Below are 22,259 nucleotides of genomic sequence, written 5' to 3' on the forward strand. Positions count from 1 at the left end.
GTCGATGTTAAGCCTAACAAAGACTATTGTATCGTTAAAAATTATTTTTTTATTTTGTACAAACAAAATAAATATATTGAAAAATATAAAAATAATAAAAAATTATACTTCAGATGTTAATTTAGTATCAAAAACGTAAAATATTTGAGTAGCCCAAGACATAGCCAAAGATTGAAGCGCCACAGCACTGGCGAAAATTTAAATTTGCCGACTGAAATTCTTTCGGATGATTGACTTTCGGAAAATCGACGCTCTACTGTATTAAATAAAACATATTCAAACAAAGTAGAAAACAAGATGCTTGCTTACTAGATGTTAAAAAGTATGTAAGTTAAAAAGTAAACAAGATGTTAAAAATAAAAGTAAAAAGAGTAAAAGTTTTACTTTTTAAATGAAATTCAAACAATCCAGCAACGCCTTGCTTAACTTTCCCGGCAACATTTAAAAATGCGCATGTGGCGCCATCTGTTATGATATTTTAGTAAAAACTTTTTATATTTTTAACTATTATAAAATGGCAAAAGTCTTAATTTTGTGGGGAGTGACGGGTTTTATAAAAAAATTATAAGTGCTAATAAAGAGTAAAATCTTCATTAAGTCCGATCCGGTCATTAAGTCAGGAGATACACATGACCCCCTTTATCTCCCCACACCCTTAATCTTTAACCACCAAATTTTAATAACACCAATCTTCCTAATAAAAGAACCACCCTGCAAAATTTTAAAAAATTTTCGACAAAAATACAAGAGTTATTAAGCACAGGAGCGTCATTAAGCTTCAAAGAGGGTGAACAAAATCGTGCCTCCCCACACACACTAACAACCATACATGCAGAGAAAACTCCCGAAATTTTTTGAACTTCTGGACGTTTCAAGGTGTCCTGAGTCCTAAAATATAAAAATCTTGGGGGGGGGTCAATTTTTGACCGATTGCCGTTTATTACTTTTCCCTCTGTTATATATAACAGCAGGAAAAGTAATAAATATTTTTTAATATTAAAACATAAAGTTTAACAAGCAATTATTTATTGTGACATCGTCACAATGCCGGGCTGCAATTTTTAGTCATATTTTTAATTAATTTATTTATTGAAAATATATTCTCTCCATCTCAAATTAGTAGTGGCTTGCCCCTGTACATCATACTTTTCCTTTAACAATAGGTTCGTGCCAGTTATCTAACACCTTTCAGAGGAAAATTTTTGATTTGAAATAACATGATTTCCAGAAGTTCATATACAGTTAATCGGGGCCTCCTGCCCATAAGCTTTTCATGTTTGGTCACATTTTTCATCTATCTAACTTCATTCTCGAGATTAAAGAAAGACAAAGAAAGACAAACGGACGGACAGGCGAACGGACGGTCGTCAGTGGGCATTTATAGATCTACAAATTTTTATTATTTCATAATTCTGTTTATTCAGCACAATAACAAAATTATTATAATTATTTTTGCAATTCTTTAAACTTACAATGTAACGAAGAAAGTATTTTAAAAAAATTTTCCATGTTTATTTCATTAATGCAATTAAACATATAACAATTATTTTTATTATAATCTTTTATTTTTTTCTTTAAATTTATAGACCAATAAAAATTTTCGTGGTTTAATGTGTCAAAATTATAATAATATATTACAATAATATTTATTAGTATAATATAATAAATAATATAAATGTTTGAATGATTTATGCTTTAGTTTCATGTATAAACAAAACAACATTATAATTTTTTTTATGTTAAAAAAAATAATTTTTTCCATTTTATTAAAGGCTTATCAGTTAAGATTTAAGTGAAGCCTTTAATAAAATGGAGAAAGTATTTTTTTTTAATATTAAGGTTATGTTTTCTGCTTATACATGAAGTTATACTTCACAACGTCAACATTCCACGTATTTAACTATGCTTAAAAATGTATAAAACGTATTTTAAATTAAAAAATTTTTATATTTAAACAATAATTTTTTTGTTGACTTTTGTAATATTTTAAATTTATATTAAAAGTAATTATTTTTCTTAATTTTTAATTTTTAAATATAAGTGTTAAAGAGATTTTTTATAAATAATCAATTCCATTTTTTATAAATTTTATTACTCTAGAAAGCCAAAATGGCGACTGAGTTATATATTTTAAGTTCACTTACCTTCCATATAAACTATATGAAATGTAGAAGAAATCCATAAAATGATGTAATAATAACAACTGCATTTAAAATTTCTTCCTGTTGTTATTAACATAGCCTTGAATCTGTCAGGAGATTAATAACGAAGGGAAGGTTTTCCTGCCTTGCTTTCTCTTCTCTGCAGTGAAGCCGAACTTTCCTACTCTTTACTCTGTATATAGCATTAGTTATAATTATTATAGTTTCGATCATGTAACATTTACCTCATATTAGCCAAAATGGAAGTATTGTATTTCATAAATAACTAGATTTTCACAGAATTGACTGTATGACTCCATTCGACATCTCGCTCTCCGATAGATGAACTCGTCACAAACAATACTGATGCAGTTCATTGATTAGAGCGACACGGCATGGGAAGAAAACAAACTAAATCTTCTAAGCTATATTTTTATACTTAAATACTTAAATTATACGAAAACTATGATTTAAAATGTTATTTTATAATTAAAATTAATTTCTATTATAATATTTTCCACTTCACAAGTATAAAATCCTTCGTCATCTTTCTTTGCAATGGAAGTGGTTAAAGACCCACCATCAACTATCTTCCAATGAGTTTCAGTTATTGGAGAAGATTGAGCGACATTAAAGCCTAAAAACATTGTCATCATTTACTGTATATTCATTAAAACAATAATTACGTAAAATATGAAACATTTACCTTTCGTTCTACGCCATTTTATAGTTGGAGTGGGGTAACCATTAGCTTCGCAGTGAAGGACAACACTCTTTTCTGCCATTATTGATATATCGTAAGGTTGTCGAAGCCATGAAGGAGGAACTGAAATATGAAATTATAAAACATAAATTACTAACAACGACATGCTGAATAATATTCTTAATCTTACCTAAAACAAGAAGTTTAGTTGTATGGCTATCAGATCCGAATCTATTTGATACAACACAAGTATAATTTCCACTGTCTTCGCCCTTTACTGCTGCTATAATCAAAGAAGTTGAAAAGTCATCTTGATGACGAATAACTAAATGCGAAGATTCCGTTAAGGGTTTTCCATTCTTAGACCATTGAAATTTTAATGGGGGATCACCTACGCTGACGCTACACAAAGCCATATATCTTTCACCTTCTCTTAAATTATTCTCGCTAACTTGTGGAACAATTTTTGGTGGAACTAAAATTTAATAAAAGAATTAAGAGTTAAGAAAATTTAAAAATAAATAAATTGTACTGTATATATAATCATATTTTTCGTAATAAAATTTATGAACTGAGAAACTGGAATTTTGAATTGATTAGAATTCCTAGTGTTAAAAATTTTCCACATTTATTTACCAAAATTATTAAATAAAACATATTCAAACAAAGTAGAAAACAAGATGCTTGCTTACTATGTTAAAAATAAAAGTAAAAAGAGTAAAAGTTTTACATTTTAAATGAAATTCAAACAATCCAGCAACGACTTGCTTAACTTTCCCGGCAACATTTAAAAATGCGCATGTGGCGCCATCTGTTATGATATTTTAGTAAAAACTTTTTATATTTTTAACTATTATAAAATGGCAAAAGTCTTAATTTTGTGGAAAGTGACGGGTTTTATAAAAAAATTATAAGTGCTAATAAAGAGTAAAATCTTCATTAAGTCCGATCCGATCATTAAGTCNTGCTAAATTTATAGTGTAAGTTAAGATTGTAAAATGAATACCAGTTAAAGGAATATTTCTTTTTGAGCTCCATAAAATTCTTATCGTCACAGAATTTGGATCACTAATTAGAATAGAGATTCGAGGTGTTGGAGGAGATTCTTGAAAGCAGAATTCAATGTTAGAATTCTCAATAAAAAGAAGTTAATTTTAATTTAAATTCAAGAAAATCTCACCAACGTAGGAAGTTGTAACAAGAATTGGTTCTGAAGGAGGGCCCATTCCTGCTCTATTATATGCAATGACATTTACAGTGTAAGTTGAAGTCTTGTGAAGATTGTCTAAAATGGTTTTCTGTGTTTCGTGTCTATGATCCATTTTCACATTTTTGTATGAATAAGGTATTTGAGAACCTTGACTAGTCTTTTTGTAACCAATGTAGAAACCTATCAATGGTCCATTCCATTGATGCTTAGGTGGTGACTAAAATATATAAAATTTATTTAAAATATCTTACAAAGTAATATAATTCATAAAAAATCAAACTAAATGTACCTTCCAAATGAGATGTGATGTTGTAGCAGATTTTTCGGTCACTTGAAGATCATAAGGTGGAGATAGAGGTTCTATAAAATATAATCAAAAATTTGGTTTTTATTTTTTAAAATAGCTTTTAGATGATCGATATTATAATTTCTTAGAATAACAATTAAAACAAATAATAATTTTAATCATTTCAAAAGTTTTTGTAACTTAATATCATTCTAATTTTACCTTTTTAAGCCCGAAAGACAGTAAAAAAAAAAAAAAAAAACTTGGCGCCAGTGCCAAAGGCGCGCAATGGCTTAAATAAATTAAATACTTTTCTAAACATTTTGTGCTGAAATGGAGGTGTATTATATATGCCGTAAAATATAGTAAATATTATAACAATAATGCTTAAGCTTTCCGCATACTACATCGAATCTGAACCCCTTTTAATGAACGAAAATGAATTTTCTCTGCTCATTAGGATCTAAAGATTTATTAGTTATAATTTATGCTTAGAATTTCACAGGAAATTCCAATCCGATCCGAATTAGATGCGGGATTTATTTAAAAGATTATTAAACAATTCCGACCGTTTCGATCCCATCTGATCCAATGTAGTGTGTGTCAAACTTTAACCAAGATTTATTACTACTTAGTACATCATGAACTGTTACACAACATAAAAACGCAAATCATTGCTTATACAATAGCCATTTTATACTGATGAAATGATTTATTTAAAATCTTACTTTTGTTTGCTGTAAGAAAACTGAGAACTTCAGTAGGTCCACTCTCACCATATTCATTCTTCGCAGTTAAGTACATTTGGTATTGAACTCCGCTTGCCAATCCTCCAATGGTATAGTTATTATTTGGAGAAGGTAGGAGTCCAACCATCTGCCATTGACCATTAGTGGGTTTTATATGAGCAACATATCCTAAAATATACAAATATTTTAAAGTGAAAAACAGAAAATATACACTGCATTACTATTTCATTAATAAATTCATTTTTATTAAATTGAATTTATAAAAAAAACCTAGTAATTGATATAATGTACCTCTCTTTTTTACCTATTTAAATTTGCTTATATAGACATATATTATTTATCAGTTAACAGACGAAATTTAAATTTAATTAGTAAATTGATAAAATTCAAATTCTATAGAAATGCTAAATTTATAGTGTAAGTTAAGATTGTAAAATGAATACCAGTTAAAGGAATATTTCTTTTTGAGCTCCATAAAATTCTTATCGTCACAGAATTTGGATCACTAATTAGAATAGAGATTCGAGGTGTTGGAGGAGATTCTTGAAAGCAGAATTCAATGTTAGAATTCTCAATAAAAAGAAGTTAATTTTAATTTAAATTCAAGAAAATCTCACCAACGTAGGAAGTTGTAACAAGAATTGGCTCTGAAGGAGGGCCCATTCCTGCTCTATTATATGCAATGACATTTACAGTGTAAGTTGAAGTCTTGTGAAGATTGTCTAAAATGGTTTTCTGTGTTTCGTGTCTATGATCCATTTTCACATTTTTGTATGAATAAGGTATTTGAGAACCTTGACTAGTCTTTTTGTAACCAATGTAGAAACCTATCAATGGTCCATTCCATTGATGCTTAGGTGGTGACTAAAATATATAAAATTTATTTAAAATATCTTACAAAGTAATATAATTCATAAAAAATCAAACTAAATGTACCTTCCAAATGAGATGTGATGTTGTAGCAGATTTTTCGGTCACTTGAAGATCATAAGGTGGAGATAGAGGTTCTATAAAATATAATCAAAAATTTGGTTTTTATTTTTTAAAATAGCTTTTAGATGATCGATATTATAATTTCTTAGAATAACAATTAAAACAAATAATAATTTTAATCATTTCAAAAGTTTTTGTAACTTAATATCAAGAAAACACTACTTTAATGCAAATTAATTCTTTTACTGAGTTAAACATCTTTAGGATTTCTCACTCTTAAGCAAATACTAATTTCTAATAAATTAAAAATAATCTTACATATTCTTAAAATATTAGTAATATTTAATTTGTTACAATGCAATGAGGATTTTCATGTGAGCGCAGTGGTACTCAAGTGCAGCGAATCAATGTGGCCATTAATTAATTAAGATATTTTTGTGCAGCTGTCAGAAAAACAAACATTAAATTTTTTTATTTATTAAATTTCTACATTAAAGTTAATTGATATACAATAAAATATCAAATGATAAAAATCGGCTTTATAAAAACGAAATTCAGAATAATTGTATGTGACATAAATGTTCATTTAGAATACCGCAGTTTTAATAAAATGCTTGATTTATTTTAAACGACGACAGAGATTTGCCAAATTTCCTCCATTTTCTATGTCGTAGAGAATGACAAAACATGCTTTAGACTTAAGAACACGTAGTTTATTGACTATATAAAATATCAACGATATAGAAGCCAACCAAATTTAGTAAAACCACAAGCCGAATGACCGAGGTGGCAAAGACGTCAAACTATCGATCTGGAGGACTGAATCAAATACGAACAAAACTCCACATTTTTAATTGATGGTCTTCTCAGAAATGTCGGGCTAGACGTTCCCCACATTTCAGCCTTCTCACTGTGAGCCCGACTGACTCCATTATAGATATGGAAAAAGACCCTCTTAGTGTCCAGAGGGCTGAAAGAAGTTATAAAAAATATGACATTTAAATATAAAAAATTCGGAGTTTAAAAATAGCGATTTTTCCATTCAACTATATTGCACTCAGTTTTACTTGCAACGTGATGGTATGTCATTATTCTCTTTACTTACAGGGACTATCCACAGATGCTTGGGCACGTGGTCTGGCAGCGGCATAAGAGTTCAAACGCTCATAACTTCTGATAAGTGCATCTTTCGAAAAAATGTTTTACATAAAAGGGTGTCTGTTTTTGATGTAGAATCATAATGTGCAATAAAAACGGGGTTCTTATTTAAGAAAATTAAATTTACCTCGGTTTCATTGATTAGCGCAATCCACGATGAAACCGATAGCAGCATTTTATGGCTCCCTTGAAATCTAACATTTTTGATTCAATGGATTTTTTCTAAGATGCGTAATTTTCAAGTTATTTCAGTAAATTGATTAAAATTATAACATTTTGAATAGTACAGCAGCAACGTTCATAGCTATGCTGCAATTTCAAGTAAAGATCTAGGAACTTATAGCTCATAGGTTTTCGCTGACATTGTTATGCAAACTCTGCTGTGAACAGGGTTCACAATTTGCACAGCATATCGTTTCAACATGATAACGCTTCACCGTACAACACTCATGCAGTGTAAGATTGAATAAGTTAAACATCAATTTCGGACAGCAGTGGATGATCAGGATAAACCAGTGAACTGACCACCAAGGTCTCCAGACTAACGTTTAGTTACGTTCCTGAGTTTTAGGTTTAATTGTTATGCATGTGCAAAATTACATTTGGGTGACTAACTGAAACTATGCTATCTCACATGTTAAATCCACGGATTTTTCCTACGGAGCAATCTGAAGTCGAAGATTTACGAAACACAGCCATTCAATGTAAATGATGTGGAACAACGTATTCTGGATGCATGTTGATAGTGCAGAAAGCTATTATCGAAAAGATATAGGCGTGCAAAGCTGCAAAAGGCAGTCTTTTAAAAATGTGTAATAAATGGCATATGCAAGCATCTATGGTGTTTTGTGTGTTTTATTTAACGGCATTTGATAGCTCTTATTAAATCGGATCATTTGCATATCGTATCTCTGCTAACCTAAACCTAACCGCACGTTCAATCACTTCCCCATTGCATTTGTTATGTAGTGATGTATTAATATCTCTTACGTGTTATGCAGTAAAGCATTCATTTCTCATATTTGACAGCCTATTCCGGGATCCCACTTGATATTTCGGAATGCACTAAAAGGTAAATAGTGAGCATTCTTTTATTTTGATAATTGACAAGGATACCTATTTTCATTACAGGTTGAGATTACAACAGTGCTTTTCGATAGAAGGGCTAGAGGTAGCAGAAATTCCTCAATCGTTTAACACATGCCCAACATAGTATACACCGGAAGAACGTCTATAGTAATTGTCTGTTAGGTTTTGAAATAATTGGCCGGGAAGAGCTTTTTTACCATCCCGTATATAAAATATGATTACAAATTATGTAAAATTTATTTTATAAATCTTGATGATAATCGGAATTACCTTCTTCTGTCGTGACAGTTTCAGCTAATTTCGAGGGTTTACTCGATCCGACGTCATTAACAGCAATAATTTGAAATTGATATTTAGTATAAGGTTTCAAGCGAAGTATAATAATAGATGTTTGAGAACCATCAATTTTCATTTCGGAATCGGAAGGATTAGTGCTTTCTTCTGAAATAAAGATTAAAAAAATTAAAATCATAATCAAATTAATTTCGTTTCCTTATAATTCAAATACCTTTCTTGTAACGGATGATATATTTTTGAATTATACTGTTTCCATTATAGGGATGCTTCCAGTTCAGACGAACGCTCCTACTCCAGACTGATTTGATCGTTAACTCTTGTGGTTGGCTGGGTGGTTCTACCAGAAAATTTTATATAGATTAATTTTGCCAGTCAATATAATAACAAAGCCTAAATTCAAGATATTTACCAACTATTCCAAGTCGAACTCCCATCTGATTATATCCAAAAGTATTATTGGCACTACACACATACAATCCGCTATCTTCTCTGGATGTTGATTCGATATTCAAGGTTGAAATAAAACTTCGTTCTAATATAGTTTCTACTATTTGTATCCTTAAAAAAATAACATTTTTAATGAAACATCAAACACTGTCATAATATTCGCTTAATTATATTATTATAAGTATTTTCTGTTACCTTTGATTGTCCGCAAGTTTATTACCATCTTTGGACCAATAAATGTTTAGAGGTTTGTCTCCAGTAATATTGCATATAAGTTCAGAATTGTCGCCATTTCTGGCCACTTTTTGTGTAGAATCTAGTTTTACAAAAGGAGGAACTGCATAAAAATAAAATTTGAATTGTTAATATTATTTATTATTTTATATTTACAGTATCAGCATAAAATTAGTAAACACTATAAATTATCAAAAATCTATAATGTAAAGTTTTAATTTTATATTAATATTTACTAAATTTATTTTTTAAATCAATGTTTCCCGAACTTTTAAACTGTTTTTATTTTCAAGTTTATGCAGAATACAACAAAGCGCATTTTTTAAAATATATTTTAAAATATAAGATAAAAATATTTTTAGGCACATTATTTTATATGCTGAAATCTGGTTATATCAATACACATCATTCTGATATTAATGTTAATGTCAAATCGCAATTAAATTCCAATGTTGTGAAAACCATTACTTTACATCTTTGCCAATAATGGTGCAAGATCTGTAATGAATATTGGTACATTTTTCATTGACAATACTGACTTATGTCGACTGAAAATGTTAAGCATTGATGGCTGGGACCATTGTTGTTAGCAAACATCAAACCAATACTGATTTTAATTTCTGGGCCTGTATTGATGTCGACTGTTGGTCGAAAGTACACCTCAATTATAAATTAACCTCTAATGGTGTGGAACCATGGCGCTATTAATGTTGGCTCAACAGTAGATTACCAGTATTAGGCCGTGTTGCAGACGTTGGACCAATGCAGATTCAATTATAAATTTCTATGTGAGATTACACTGTAGAAAATTTTTTAAAAAGGTAATGGATAAGAAGAAAATTTTTGGACAGTATGATTGCATTTGCTCACACCGCCTTCAAATGCCAACTTTTCATTTTAAGCTTGTACATATAGATAACAACCCTAAAAAATCTCTAGGTACTTGCTTACAGTGTAATATTCAGTAGTTCTCTACATCACAAAATGCCACAATTTTATTGATCAGATACATAGGCCGCGCCTGTTGAGAACCAATTTTTTGTATAAAAAATCCATTGATCTCCTAGATGAGATGATGATTTTTGGAATCTTTTATTGCATTTGTATTTGATTTGATTTGTTATCAATTGTCTTCAAATGCACAAAGAACAGATAAATTTTCTACTTATATATACATAAGTCGTAGTTTATGTTATCAATTTTTTAATGATTGATTTATTATCACGAAGCCCAAGACGGTATACTATTTGTCAGGCTATAATTTCATCCATTACGAGCGAGCCTAATTCTCAATGAGATCAACTAGAGTGAGTGGATCAATCTCATTAACCTCCAACCTGGACTATCCATGATAAAACCCATGAACGTAACACGCTAAGGTGAAGCCTAATACCACCATATCATGCGGTTATCTGGCCGACCAATATTTTATTGAAATTTAATATTAATACATTATTTTCTTTAAAAATATAAAAATACATAGATACTGTACTTAAAAAATCCTGAATATTTAATCGAACTTAATTCGAATATACACACAAAAACATTGTAAAATTACAACTATTAAAAATCATCTTAAATCTTCAAGAACTTAATGAATTTAATCTCCTGAGCATTTTAGTTTCATCAAATATGTATAATGAAAAATATCTGAGATGTAATAACACTGATTTAATTACTGATAAAACTGAAAAATCTGATAATATGAATAACTAACTTAATAATCATTGTTGTATTTCATTTACCTTGAACTTCCACTCGGACAGTTTTTGTTAAGTTCTTTCCAATTCCATTTGAAATCTCGCAAGTGTAAAATCCTTCATCTTCCTTCTTGGCAGCTGAAGTACTCAAGGTACCAGTATTAATAATCTTCCAATGATTTTCGGTAACTTGAGAGGACTGTGAAACGCTAAAACCTTGTGATACAATAAACAAATAATATCTTAATATATAAACTAAGCAAACTTTTTATACCAATTATTTTATTGGTATAAAAAGTTTGCTTAGTTTAACTTAAACTCTTAAATTAATGATAAAGTTAAAAAATCGTATATAGTAGTTATGACTTTCTCTTACAATTTATATTTACGATAGCATAAGAAAAACATATCAGTTGAACTTATAAAAAAAACTTTCTTGATACTTTCGATTGATGAAACAGAATGAAAAACTTATATAGATGATATAAATTACAGAAGAACTAAAAGGAGGTTAAGTCGTCAGCCTAATGCTCTGTGAAATTCTAGATCGAATCTGGCGGACGAAAAACACCAGAAATTTTTCAGGTGTGGTCTGTCCTGGATATGACCCTCCAGTCCTTCATCAGCCTTCCCATTATAGGCCGGCCAAACACACACTCAATGGATTTGACTCAAAAAGGGGCTTTTAGTGCCCACAGGCAGAAGAAAAAAAATCTAACTATCCTGATATATAGACAAACATACACAAGCCCATATAAAAACATATATATATATAAAACATTCAAAAACATATATATCTTAATCAAGTAATAGGTCTATGCATGAATACATAAATAAAGAAATATTGATACATATTCATAAAATTTACTGTTCATATCACGAATAAAAATATTATTCGTAAATATTATGTAATATTATATTAACAATTTATTTATTAATAATTATAACTAGTAAGCGTCAAACATTATCTTTTTAGTTACTGAAATTCATTGAAAAATAAGTTTTATATAGGCCTTAAATAAATTATTTTCCCTCATTGTAATCTATCTATGTATTGATATAAGCAAATTAACTCAATTTTTTGTCAGCTTGTTGGCATTAGCATTTTAAAGCAAATGAAGCTAATTATTATTTAATAATAATACAGAAAATGTTTTTTGAGTAATTTACATGTAGCCTACTAAATATAGTAAATAAAGATATACTTAACATCATATTATAAAGCAATTATTAATGTTCCAACAAATTTTTGTCCATCAAATAAATCTAATAAAATAATAAATACTTTCACCATAATACTTCGCATCCAATATTGGTAATTAATTAATTATACTAGGGTTGCTTATGTTAAATACTATAAGCATTTATTCAATTAAATATTGCTGAGAGATTTTAACTTAAATTGAAATATTTATTATTATCTTAGACGAAACGATGTAACGTTTGAAGCTGATCGACATATAATGGCATATAATTTAAATAATTTTTATTGAAGCTTGAATTTAGAATTTGTTTAGCTAATTTAAATTAATTTCATTATAATAAATATTGGCAAGTTATCTGAATATTTATATTATAAAATAAAATCGTTACCTTTAGTTCTTCTCCATTTTGGGATTGGAACGGGATAGCCATCAGCTTGACAATCAAGAATTAATTTATTTCCTGCCTTGACTGAAACATCATATGGTTGACGAACCCAAGAAGGAGGCACTGAAATTGCATAATTATTACTTAACATTCTGCACAATTATTATAAATAATATCTTTTTTTTACAATTTAATAAAATTATCAAATTTACCTGATACCAACAGCTTGGTAGTGAAACTATCTGAACCGAATTTGTTTGATGCCATACAAGTGTAATTTCCACTGTCTGTACCTTTAACAGCAGCAATGATTAAATTAGTTGAAAAATCTCCTTGACGATGAATTACTACATGAGATGATTCTATCAAGGATTTTCCATTCTTAGACCATTGGAAAGTTAAGGGCGGATCTCCAGCTCTGACTCCACAAAAAGCTATAAATCTGTCACCTTCTCTCAACGTATCTTCTCCAATTTGTGGAACAATTTTCGGCGGAACTATATTAGAAAAAAACCAAAAATATAAACTAAAACTATTCAAATTATTCGTAAGCTACAAATTAAAAAATACTGTATTTAAATTTTAATAAATTAATATAATTTATTACACAAGGTTCCCTGAAATTAGGCAAAGGGGACGCATTATAAATTTTATTTTAACAGCATTTAAACGTTTAGAAACTTACAGATGCCAAAAATGATGTCCATGTTCATCTATGCACTTTTGAGTACGTAATCATATTCAAAGTTATCTTACGTAAAATACCGATGTCTTAATGCTTCTGCTAATGCTTTCCTTCAGTTTGCACATAATTCTGAGATTGGTCTCATTTACTTATGTGAGACCAATTCCAGAATTATCCTTTCTCTTTTAAATAACCCCTATAATATTTACATCACTAATGTTTCAAAAATCTTCCCTAAAAATTTACATTATTAACGATTTATCATCTTAGTCCTCCCGATTTTAAGTGAGACACCCTGTATATTTTATAATAATTGTTTATATTGAATATCATATGTTTCCAAATGTTTATGTGTATAATAATATAGTTATAAAATTATTTATTNCGTTGAATTTTCATCGATGTTAAGCCTAACAAAAATTTTTTAAAATAATAATCGTCGCTATTGTATCGTTAAAAATTAGAAAATTAAGCCTCGTTTAAATACTGGCTCCCTTTCATGGTCGAATGAGTGTTTCCAGCTAAAACACGTAAAAATAATATTAAAGTAACCAAGACATAGCCAAATATTGTAGCGCCACATCACTAGCGGACATTTGAAATTTACCGACTAGGACGGTCGGTTAACCGAGGTGTCGGTTAATCGGGGATCGGATAATCGAGGCTCTACTGTACAGTATGAAACAGCGACGACAACTGACTGGATCTAGCCCATGAGAAGTTTCTTAGTTTCATACATTATCTCTCAAGTGATCATATAGTTCGGCTTCACAAACAGCACATGCATTATCATAGAGTTTCAATCAATAGAAAATTAGAAGATAGAAAACCGAAGATAATCCATGCATGTAAAGATCAATGAATTCACGAGTTCTTCAATGCGACGTACAGGACACGGCGTAATTTATTTTGATATTAACGAGATTTAGTTATGATTTACTGTACAGTATACCTGATAACCTTCGTGTATCATTTTATTGCTGAGAAATTTAAATATAGCAACGAACTATTGTACTATATCTAAGATATATTTTGTACTAGATATTAATCTGCACATAATATTGATTTATGGATGTTCAAGCTAGAAAGTACTTCCAATTTGAGCTATTGGGGGAAAAGATTCACTATTCAAACGATTGAGGAGTGAAAATTTCTTCAAATCACGTGTTTTCGTCGTTAAGACTCGTGTAAAATTAATTTACTTCTCACGAGAGGGAAGATATCTTGAGATTTTCTGCTTTTGACATTGTGGCTCTTTGGATTTAAATTGCCGGATTTTGAGAGACAATGTTTTCATTAAAAATAACAAACTGGTAAATAACAATAACAAACAATATTTTAAAATTATTTTGTTTTATGCCTATTGAAAATAAATATTAAATTTTGAATACAATGCCTTATCTTATTCCTGTTCCTAAGGTAAATATTTAGAGCCTACAGAAGTCCAAGTCCTGAATACCTCGACAAAACACTTATAAATTTCTGGCCTTCAGCCACTGTAAAGTAGGGGGTGCAGAAAATTTTCAGAAGCCAAAATTTTTCCATAGCATACACGAATCTTCCCCGAAAATTATTGCACACTAGTACCATGGATAATCTATTTTTAGCAAGGAGTGCCAATTCATGGACTTTTTGACGGCCAAAAACACAATTTCTTTACATTGTGAAATTTTTTTTTTCTGAAAATTATTTGAGAAATTCAAAAATTTTTTGCAAAGAGAAACTTTTTTAGAGTTTTTGACTTACTTTTTCATTATTATTATTTTTTCTTTTTTGAAAACGCGGCCATATTTTTATAACGTTTTATTGTTTTTAACATTTATTATAAAATAAAAAATATTAATCCCGAAATATATCTAAGAAAAAGTACGAAAAATAAAGCAAAATAATGTTTATAAAATCATTAAATAGCTAAATAGAAGTTTTATCATTAAGACAATTTTGAAAAAATTTTCAAACGCAGCTTATAAATTTTTATTGTGGGAAATGAGTTGAATATTTACTTTTAATTCAAGCCGAAACGAAATTTGGTTTATTTAACAGTATCAAAGAGTTTAGAAATACAAACGAATTTTCTTTTTCGGTTCTTTATAAAGATGTGTTTCGGAACCGAATTTCGGAAAAATCGAAACACTACATTTTATCGTAAAGTTTAAGCGCCTATTGTCGTAATATTTTTCTACTACAAATTTTCTCGAGATTCTTTAATTTCGCGAACTTTGTTTGCGTAATCGGACATATTCTGCACTCGTTATGAGGCTTCAGCACTCTAAAATTAAAGTTATTTAAAGCTATTAAATTGCGATTCACGAAGCTTGGATAATTGTTTTTATATTATGTATTTTATTTTATTATTAAATTAAAACAACAAATAACGCCAATACAGTTTAATGTTAATTTATTTTCGTTTTTCATATTTTTATATTCGGAAAACGAAAACAAATCAATGAACTTCCTTCCCTAGCCACTTATAAAGCATCATGGCGGATAACAACATGGAAAATTTGATACTTACCTCCCATAAAAACGACGGAAATAAAAATGGAAATCCACAGAATATAACATTTAAAAGTACAGCTGTAAATCACTCCCATAATGGCACACTTCATCTAAAAATGAATCGGAAGATCACAAGGTACTAAATTCATTGCAGAACTTTTGTTCACTACAGTGAAGCCCAACATCCATTTTCTTCTATTTTCGCTCCTCCCTGTTTCACGTCAGATGTAATTCATTGCAACACAGAATTATTTAGACGTTTAGATATTCCTGAAATAAACAATAATTCGCTTAAATTACAAAAAGTAAATAGAATATGAATGTCATGATAATTCCTCACTCTGCTTTCATTTAGATTAACTCATCACACAATACTGATGCAGTCAAATGAATAGAGCGACACACTGTGAGTAAATTCTGAATTAATTTCACAAGTACGAAGATACCTTTTTAGCAACAAAATTAAAATTCAATTTACAGTGATTTTCTGTATCATATATTTAAATAAGCATTTTAAATTTGAATAGTTAAAATTTTATATTGCAAATATTAAAGAATGACATTCATTAGATAAATTAATGAATTTTAGTGTTAAAATTTCGGAAAAGTTATTGCTAATGTTGAGAGTTNATTATAAAATGGCAAAAAGCTTAATTTTCAGGGTAGGGATAACAATAAGCCAGAATATAAATCCATATAGTACATTAATTCATAAAAGAATGACTATAAATTATTTCCATAATGAGAAAAGTACGAGTATATTAGACCTATGCACTAAGCTAACAATCGCAAGATGTAATGTTCTTTGCACAACTTGCCTTTACTACAGCAAAGCCTAACTCCATTTCCTTCTTTACAATTTCGCATGAAATGCATTCAACGTAGATTCAATATCATTTCCTGATGTTTCTTAATATCCTAAAAAACACAATTATTATTTCTAAATTTAAATAAAAAGGAATAAATACATCAATTTTTGCTTTCTAATTGTTCCTTAAAATAATTGAACTTAACAAATAATATTGATGTAGTTGAGATAAAGCTGTATAAACGCATTTCATACAATATAAATTGCTTTCAAATTAATAAAAATTAATATAAAAAATTAAGAATTTATATAAATTCAAGATTATTATTAGTCACTTACTCAAAAAGTGTTTCTTCTTTTCACATTGGAAATGAATGAAATCTATTTTAAAATATAAATTATATTTTAAGAATATTATTCGTATTTTTAAATAAACTTTTAAAACATAATGGCAAATACTTACTAAATGTTTGAATATGTACGGTTATAATTTCAAGTACATACCAATTATTATATGAAGAAGCTAAAAAACTAAATGGTTTTTATAATTTTGTGTAACTTATAGAAGTAAAAATAGAAACAGACACTTTTATTAATAACCATTAAAAAGTTTATTTTCATAAAAAACAAGAAATGATATAAGTATAATTTGTTTACAAGATGAAAAATTGTAACAAACCACAAAAATTTTCCTATTTATTCTACAGAAACATCTAACAGTTCATGCTGTACTTTCTTTCGAACAAACTCTAATTTAAAAATTCTGTTCCCCAACAATTGTTGAATGCACATAAAAGTTGTATGATTTGAATTTTCTACAAAGTAGTTTTGCGATTCCTGTAAAAAATATATTAAATACAGAAAAATATTTTTTTAAATTAAGCAAAAACTGTACTCACATGGCATTGGCACCTAAGAAATTCTTCATTTCTTCCACCACACTATCGTATCTAGGATCATCATATTCCGCTTCACTTCCATATGTATGAAGAGCGGAGTAAGTAGATTGATTCTGTACAGGAGTGGATGCCGGAATGGGAATAGGAGGAGGAGCAGGAGTAGGAGCTGGAACTGGAGCACGTGGTAAGGAACGAACCATTCCCGTCGTTACTAAATCGGGTCTTTGAGTTGGAGTGGCTGCTGTATAAGTAAAGCCGCGTGCCTCGACGCCTTCTGGTGCATAAAGACCAGTTTATGAATAATAATGGAAAAATCAATAAAAATATTTAAGAATAAAACAAACCTGGTTCTAAAAACGGCCTGTCTAATTTGTGCATGCAGCAGCAAGATACCAAAGGAAGAATTATAATTATTACCAATGAGATGACGACAGGTAGTGTAAATGAAAGTTGCTGATAAAGAGGTTCATCATCGTTTTCTAAATTTCGAAAATCAACAATCGATAAAAGTATTTAGGTATTAATAGAAGTTATTTATTTTTAATTATTAATTATAGAAAACCGCTTTATTAACAATTATTTGTTTTTCTAGAAAACGAAAGCAATGTATGACCAGATGCAACAACTTTATTTAATTTTTTACGATGACAGTTCGACTGTCTATAGCACTTTTCTATGGACATTTGAATTCCTGGCACAGTATCATCGTAAAAGTTAAATAAAGTTGTTTCATCTGGTCATGTGGTTGGTCTCGCTTTTTTCTAAAGAAACAAACAAAAAATAAATTAAAATAAGTTAATAGGAAAAAAATATTTATAAAAGAAAATTTAAAGAGCGTTTAATAATCATTAATACTAAAAATAAATTGAATGTAAATGACGGTATGCACATTTTTACCGGTTTTATTATATTATAAAAATGATCTCCAGCGTGTGACTAAACCGTATCTCGGTACTCTTCTCGTATACTAAAAGGTTCACGTTATTATTATTGTGTATTTCTGACACTGAAAGCGTCTTCAGTGTCAGATATTAATACAGTTCGAAATGCATATGATGTGAGTATATCTCTTCGATAATAAAAAAAAACGACTGTTGAAAAAATCAGTGTAATTTTTATCATATTCATTATTTTAAAGTGACTTTTCTTTTGAAAGTTTTTTAAAAAATTATATACATAAATATACTTTTTTAAAATATATTTTAATCGATCTCCTGAATTTACAAAAAAGGAATAAATTATTCATAATTTATAAATTCATAAATAAAACATTAAGTTATTAAAAAATGTTAATGTTTTATTTAGTTTAAAATATCTGAAAGTTTAAGAGCAATTGTACATAGATTTACTGCTGCAATATTTTACAGAATAAAACTTCGAAGACAAATGAAAACAAATTGAGATTGATTTGATTTTTTTCTGTCGAAAGTACAGTAATAAATTTCGAATCTTATTCTTGTTAAGAACAATGATTAAAGCGTCTGTCCAAAAACTTGTACGTAAATAAGATGCTTCGTTTGGCATATTCTGTTAGAGCGTGCAGAGCAAATATAGAGCTAAAAGGTAACAAACTGGAGTTGATCATGAACAGTAGGCAGCGCTAAAACCTTGCTTTCGCTTGAAAAAAAAAAACAGAAGCTTATGAAATATTGAAAGAGGAGTGTTGTGAATGGTTAAATGCATTCTACAAAAGCAGGGATTCAATCTTGAAGCAAACATTAACACTACTGTCATCGACCGAAAGACCCAACGACTTACTATCGTAAACTGCTGATATATGCGGCCGGATGGCCGAGCGGTCAAGGTGGCAGCCCAAGAAGCACAGAGAAATGGTGACGATTGATAACATACGGATGATGCGGCCGGATGGCCGAGCGGTCAAGGTGGCAGCCTACTGCTTTGGGAGACCCTGGATCGAATCCAGAAAGGTCGATTAATCTTTAGGAATTTTTCGGGGTGGTCTGTCCGGATACGTCGGGCCCCGTCCCTCACCACCCGGTCGCCCCATTGTGGGCTGGCCGAATCTATAATGAGCTTGCTAATAGAGGCCCTCTTAATGCCCACAGGGCGAAAAGTTTAAAAAAACTGCTGATATATTGAACGTCCTCTATGGGAGTGTCCATACAACTTTTCATGACCATCGTATACGAAACCCGTTTGTTCTCGATGGGTTCTTTGGTTTTTCTGTTATTTGAGCAGAAGCACATTCGAAAATTGTCTGCCCAAGAGTTTCAATCTCTGGTGACCGATATTGGTGACACATTTCTGCGATCAGTTGTCGCAAGTGATAAATCCTTCTACGTCATCTCGGTCCTAAGAGCAAACTAGTCAGCACAGCATGAAAATCATCAGCAAGATGTAATTCATCTTGTGCTGGCAATGAATGGTCATTACCTTCTTTGATTGCCAAGAAATGGTGCCGACATATGTTGCTGAATACAACAGTCGCCGGCCAGTAATAACTATCATTTATGCACACTAGCATGGAAATCATGACATTTATTCATAATGGTTGGCGACTACATCATGACAATGTGCGCCCAAATGCTGTTAACTGAAAGACAGTATTTGGCCAAGAAAAATATTTCGTGCGCTCCATTTTACTGTGCATCACAGATTTAACACTTCGCGACTTTTTCCTATTCTTAGTACTGAAGTCGAAGTTACGGGGAATCCATTTCCCTCTACAATAACAGTAATCAAAGCATTGGAGGCAACTGTCAATTACATTTTTAAAAAAATAGACTAGTATGTCTTCAAAGACTGCATTAGATCGTGTCTTCAAAAACGTGCATTAAATTCCATAGGAATAAGACCACATTCACCTTCCCTAGAGTGAATAGCATATAAAAATCAATCTCCTCAATTTGCTTTGACTCGCCCTCATATCGCTCAGTTTTCTTTATTTTAAGTATTGATGTAAGCATAATCAGTAGAATTATTAGTTTTATAAAATAATTAAAAACATACCCTTTTATGAAAATATAAGTAATAAATATTTTATGTTTCAAACTCATTTAGAATTATAATTAAAATAATTAATATTTAAAATAATAAAATAGAAAAATAATACATACCTCCTTTTCTAATTTTTGCTGTTTATTATTTAATTTTACAATTATTTATAAGTAATTAAAAGTAATTATATATAAAGCAAACGCTATAATTTGCAGAATAAATTCTTAACACATTATTCTAATTATTTTTTCGAAGATATCAGTAAAATAGAATTAGAAGAATAAAAATTTAAATGAGAAAATTAATATAATAATTAATTCACATTTATTTATTACTTTTATTTGCTGTGAGAAAACTGAGTACTTCGGTGGGTCCACTATCTCCATATTCATTCTTTGCTGTTAGATACATTTGGTACTGTACACCTCCGACCAATCCTCCTATTGTATAATTATGGTTTGGGGATAGTGGAAGACGAACCATTTGCCATTGTCCATTTGTTGGTTTTATATGGGCAACGTAACCTATATAAATTAAATGTCATTTAGGAGATTATTCATTATTTAAATTTATTTTATAATAATTAACATTTTAATATCAACAAAATTATTATTTATAATATAATTTAAAAAATAAAGTTGGAAAGTTTATCAAATAATCAATTAAAATATAGAAATTTTTTTATTCACTCGATATTAAAAGATTATTTGAAACAATTATCAACCATTATTATAAGACTATAAACACTAAATTCTATTTTTTTATCATCATTAAACTTAAATATCATTATTTTTATTATTACCAAAAAAAAATATATAACTAAAACTTGTTGACAATGTGTTATTGAATATAGAAAACTGTTTTTCAAAATTAAGAGAGCAATAAAATAAAATAATTAAGACAGAAAACCAGCCATTTTTTGTCTTCAGGCCACTACCAAACTTTTCTAACAGACTCCATTACACTTATAAGCGCACCACTTTTTTCACTTCTGTTATAATTCATAGTAGTACCTCACTTCAAAAATTACAATTACACGATTAACAACTTTTTCGTCTTTAGGTTAAATCTCCGTTATATGGGATGTTTCATTTCTCTGCCTGTATCTTATAATTCTGTAATTTTACTCCTTTTACTAATTTTACACTTTCATATGCTGTTACAAAGTAACCCATCACCTCTACGAAATTTACTTCTGTAGCGTATACTAGCTAAATCAATTAACAAAAATTAATTGTATTTATAAATAAAGCATTATTCTTGCTTATAATTAACTTAAACATACATCTAACACACCAACTATTTTCGTTTTCTTACAACTAAAGAAAATATCTAACACATGTAATAAAAGATAAAATTAAATATCAACATTAAACTTAATTTATATCAAATACCAGTTAGAGGCGTGTTTCTTTTTGAGGACCATAAGATTCTCATTGTCACTGAGTTAGAGTCAGTTGTCAAAATTGATATCCGAGGTGTTGGAGGAGATTCTGAAAAAATTAATATTATCTGGTAAACGTTTTTAACAAAATATTTAATTTGAATTAACAAACTTTATCTTACCAACATAAGAAGTAGTTATAAGTATCGGTTCTGAAGGTGGACCCAATCCAGCTCTATTGTAAGCAATGACGATCACTGTGTAAGTTGACGTTTTCTGGAGATTATCTAATTTAGCTTTTTGAAATTCATGCTTGTGATCTATTTTCACATTTTTATATGAATAAGATATATGTGATCCCTGACTTGTTTTCTTATATCCGATATAAAATCCCAGTAATAATCCATTCCATTGATGCTTAGATGGTGACTAAAGTTTATAAATTTTAAAATTGTTATTGTAAAATATAACAGTCAACACACAAATGAA

The 22,259-nt window shown here is 29.4% G+C and overlaps 2 protein-coding genes across 3 annotated transcripts in view; both read right to left on the reverse strand.

Annotated features, from left to right (window-relative positions):
* Positions 1–16,119, reverse strand: part of LOC111628768 (Down syndrome cell adhesion molecule-like protein 1 homolog) — a 19,793-nt gene extending 3,674 nt beyond the window's left edge. The window contains exons 1-13 of one of the 2 annotated variants that reach the window (XM_023372609.1): positions 16,062–16,119; positions 15,738–15,991; positions 12,750–13,034; positions 12,541–12,660; positions 10,993–11,163; positions 9,209–9,350; positions 8,976–9,124; positions 8,778–8,903; positions 8,540–8,710; positions 6,026–6,096; positions 5,707–5,953; positions 5,533–5,631; positions 5,069–5,257 (exon numbers count right to left, since the gene is read on the reverse strand). In XM_023372609.1, the coding sequence (XP_023228377.1) occupies positions 5,069–5,257; positions 5,533–5,631; positions 5,707–5,953; positions 6,026–6,096; positions 8,540–8,710; positions 8,778–8,903; positions 8,976–9,124; positions 9,209–9,350; positions 10,993–11,163; positions 12,541–12,660; positions 12,750–13,034; positions 15,738–15,831 (1,864 nt within the window). In that variant the 5' untranslated portion in view covers positions 15,832–15,991; positions 16,062–16,119. Of the gene's footprint in view, positions 1–5,068; positions 5,258–5,532; positions 5,632–5,706; positions 5,954–6,025; positions 6,097–8,539; positions 8,711–8,777; positions 8,904–8,975; positions 9,125–9,208; positions 9,351–10,992; positions 11,164–12,540; positions 12,661–12,749; positions 13,035–15,737 lie in introns of both variants that reach the window. The other variant, XM_023372610.1, reaches the window with a different exon arrangement.
* A 1,067-nt stretch (positions 16,120–17,186) lies between these two features.
* Positions 17,187–22,259, reverse strand: part of LOC111628755 (titin-like) — a 60,818-nt gene continuing 55,745 nt past the window's right edge. The window contains exons 44-48 of the mRNA XM_023372598.1: positions 21,781–21,879; positions 20,722–20,910; positions 17,773–17,907; positions 17,429–17,702; positions 17,187–17,366 (exon numbers count right to left, since the gene is read on the reverse strand). Coding sequence (XP_023228366.1) covers positions 17,345–17,366; positions 17,429–17,702; positions 17,773–17,907; positions 20,722–20,910; positions 21,781–21,879 — 719 coding nt within the window. The 3' untranslated portion in view covers positions 17,187–17,344. The remainder of the gene's footprint in view (positions 17,367–17,428; positions 17,703–17,772; positions 17,908–20,721; positions 20,911–21,780; positions 21,880–22,259) is intronic.

Source organism: Centruroides sculpturatus, unplaced genomic scaffold (genome assembly GCF_000671375.1).
Source record: "Centruroides sculpturatus isolate CEXI.00-Female unplaced genomic scaffold, Cexi_2.0 scaffold634, whole genome shotgun sequence".
NCBI lineage: Eukaryota > Metazoa > Arthropoda > Arachnida > Scorpiones > Buthidae > Centruroides > Centruroides sculpturatus.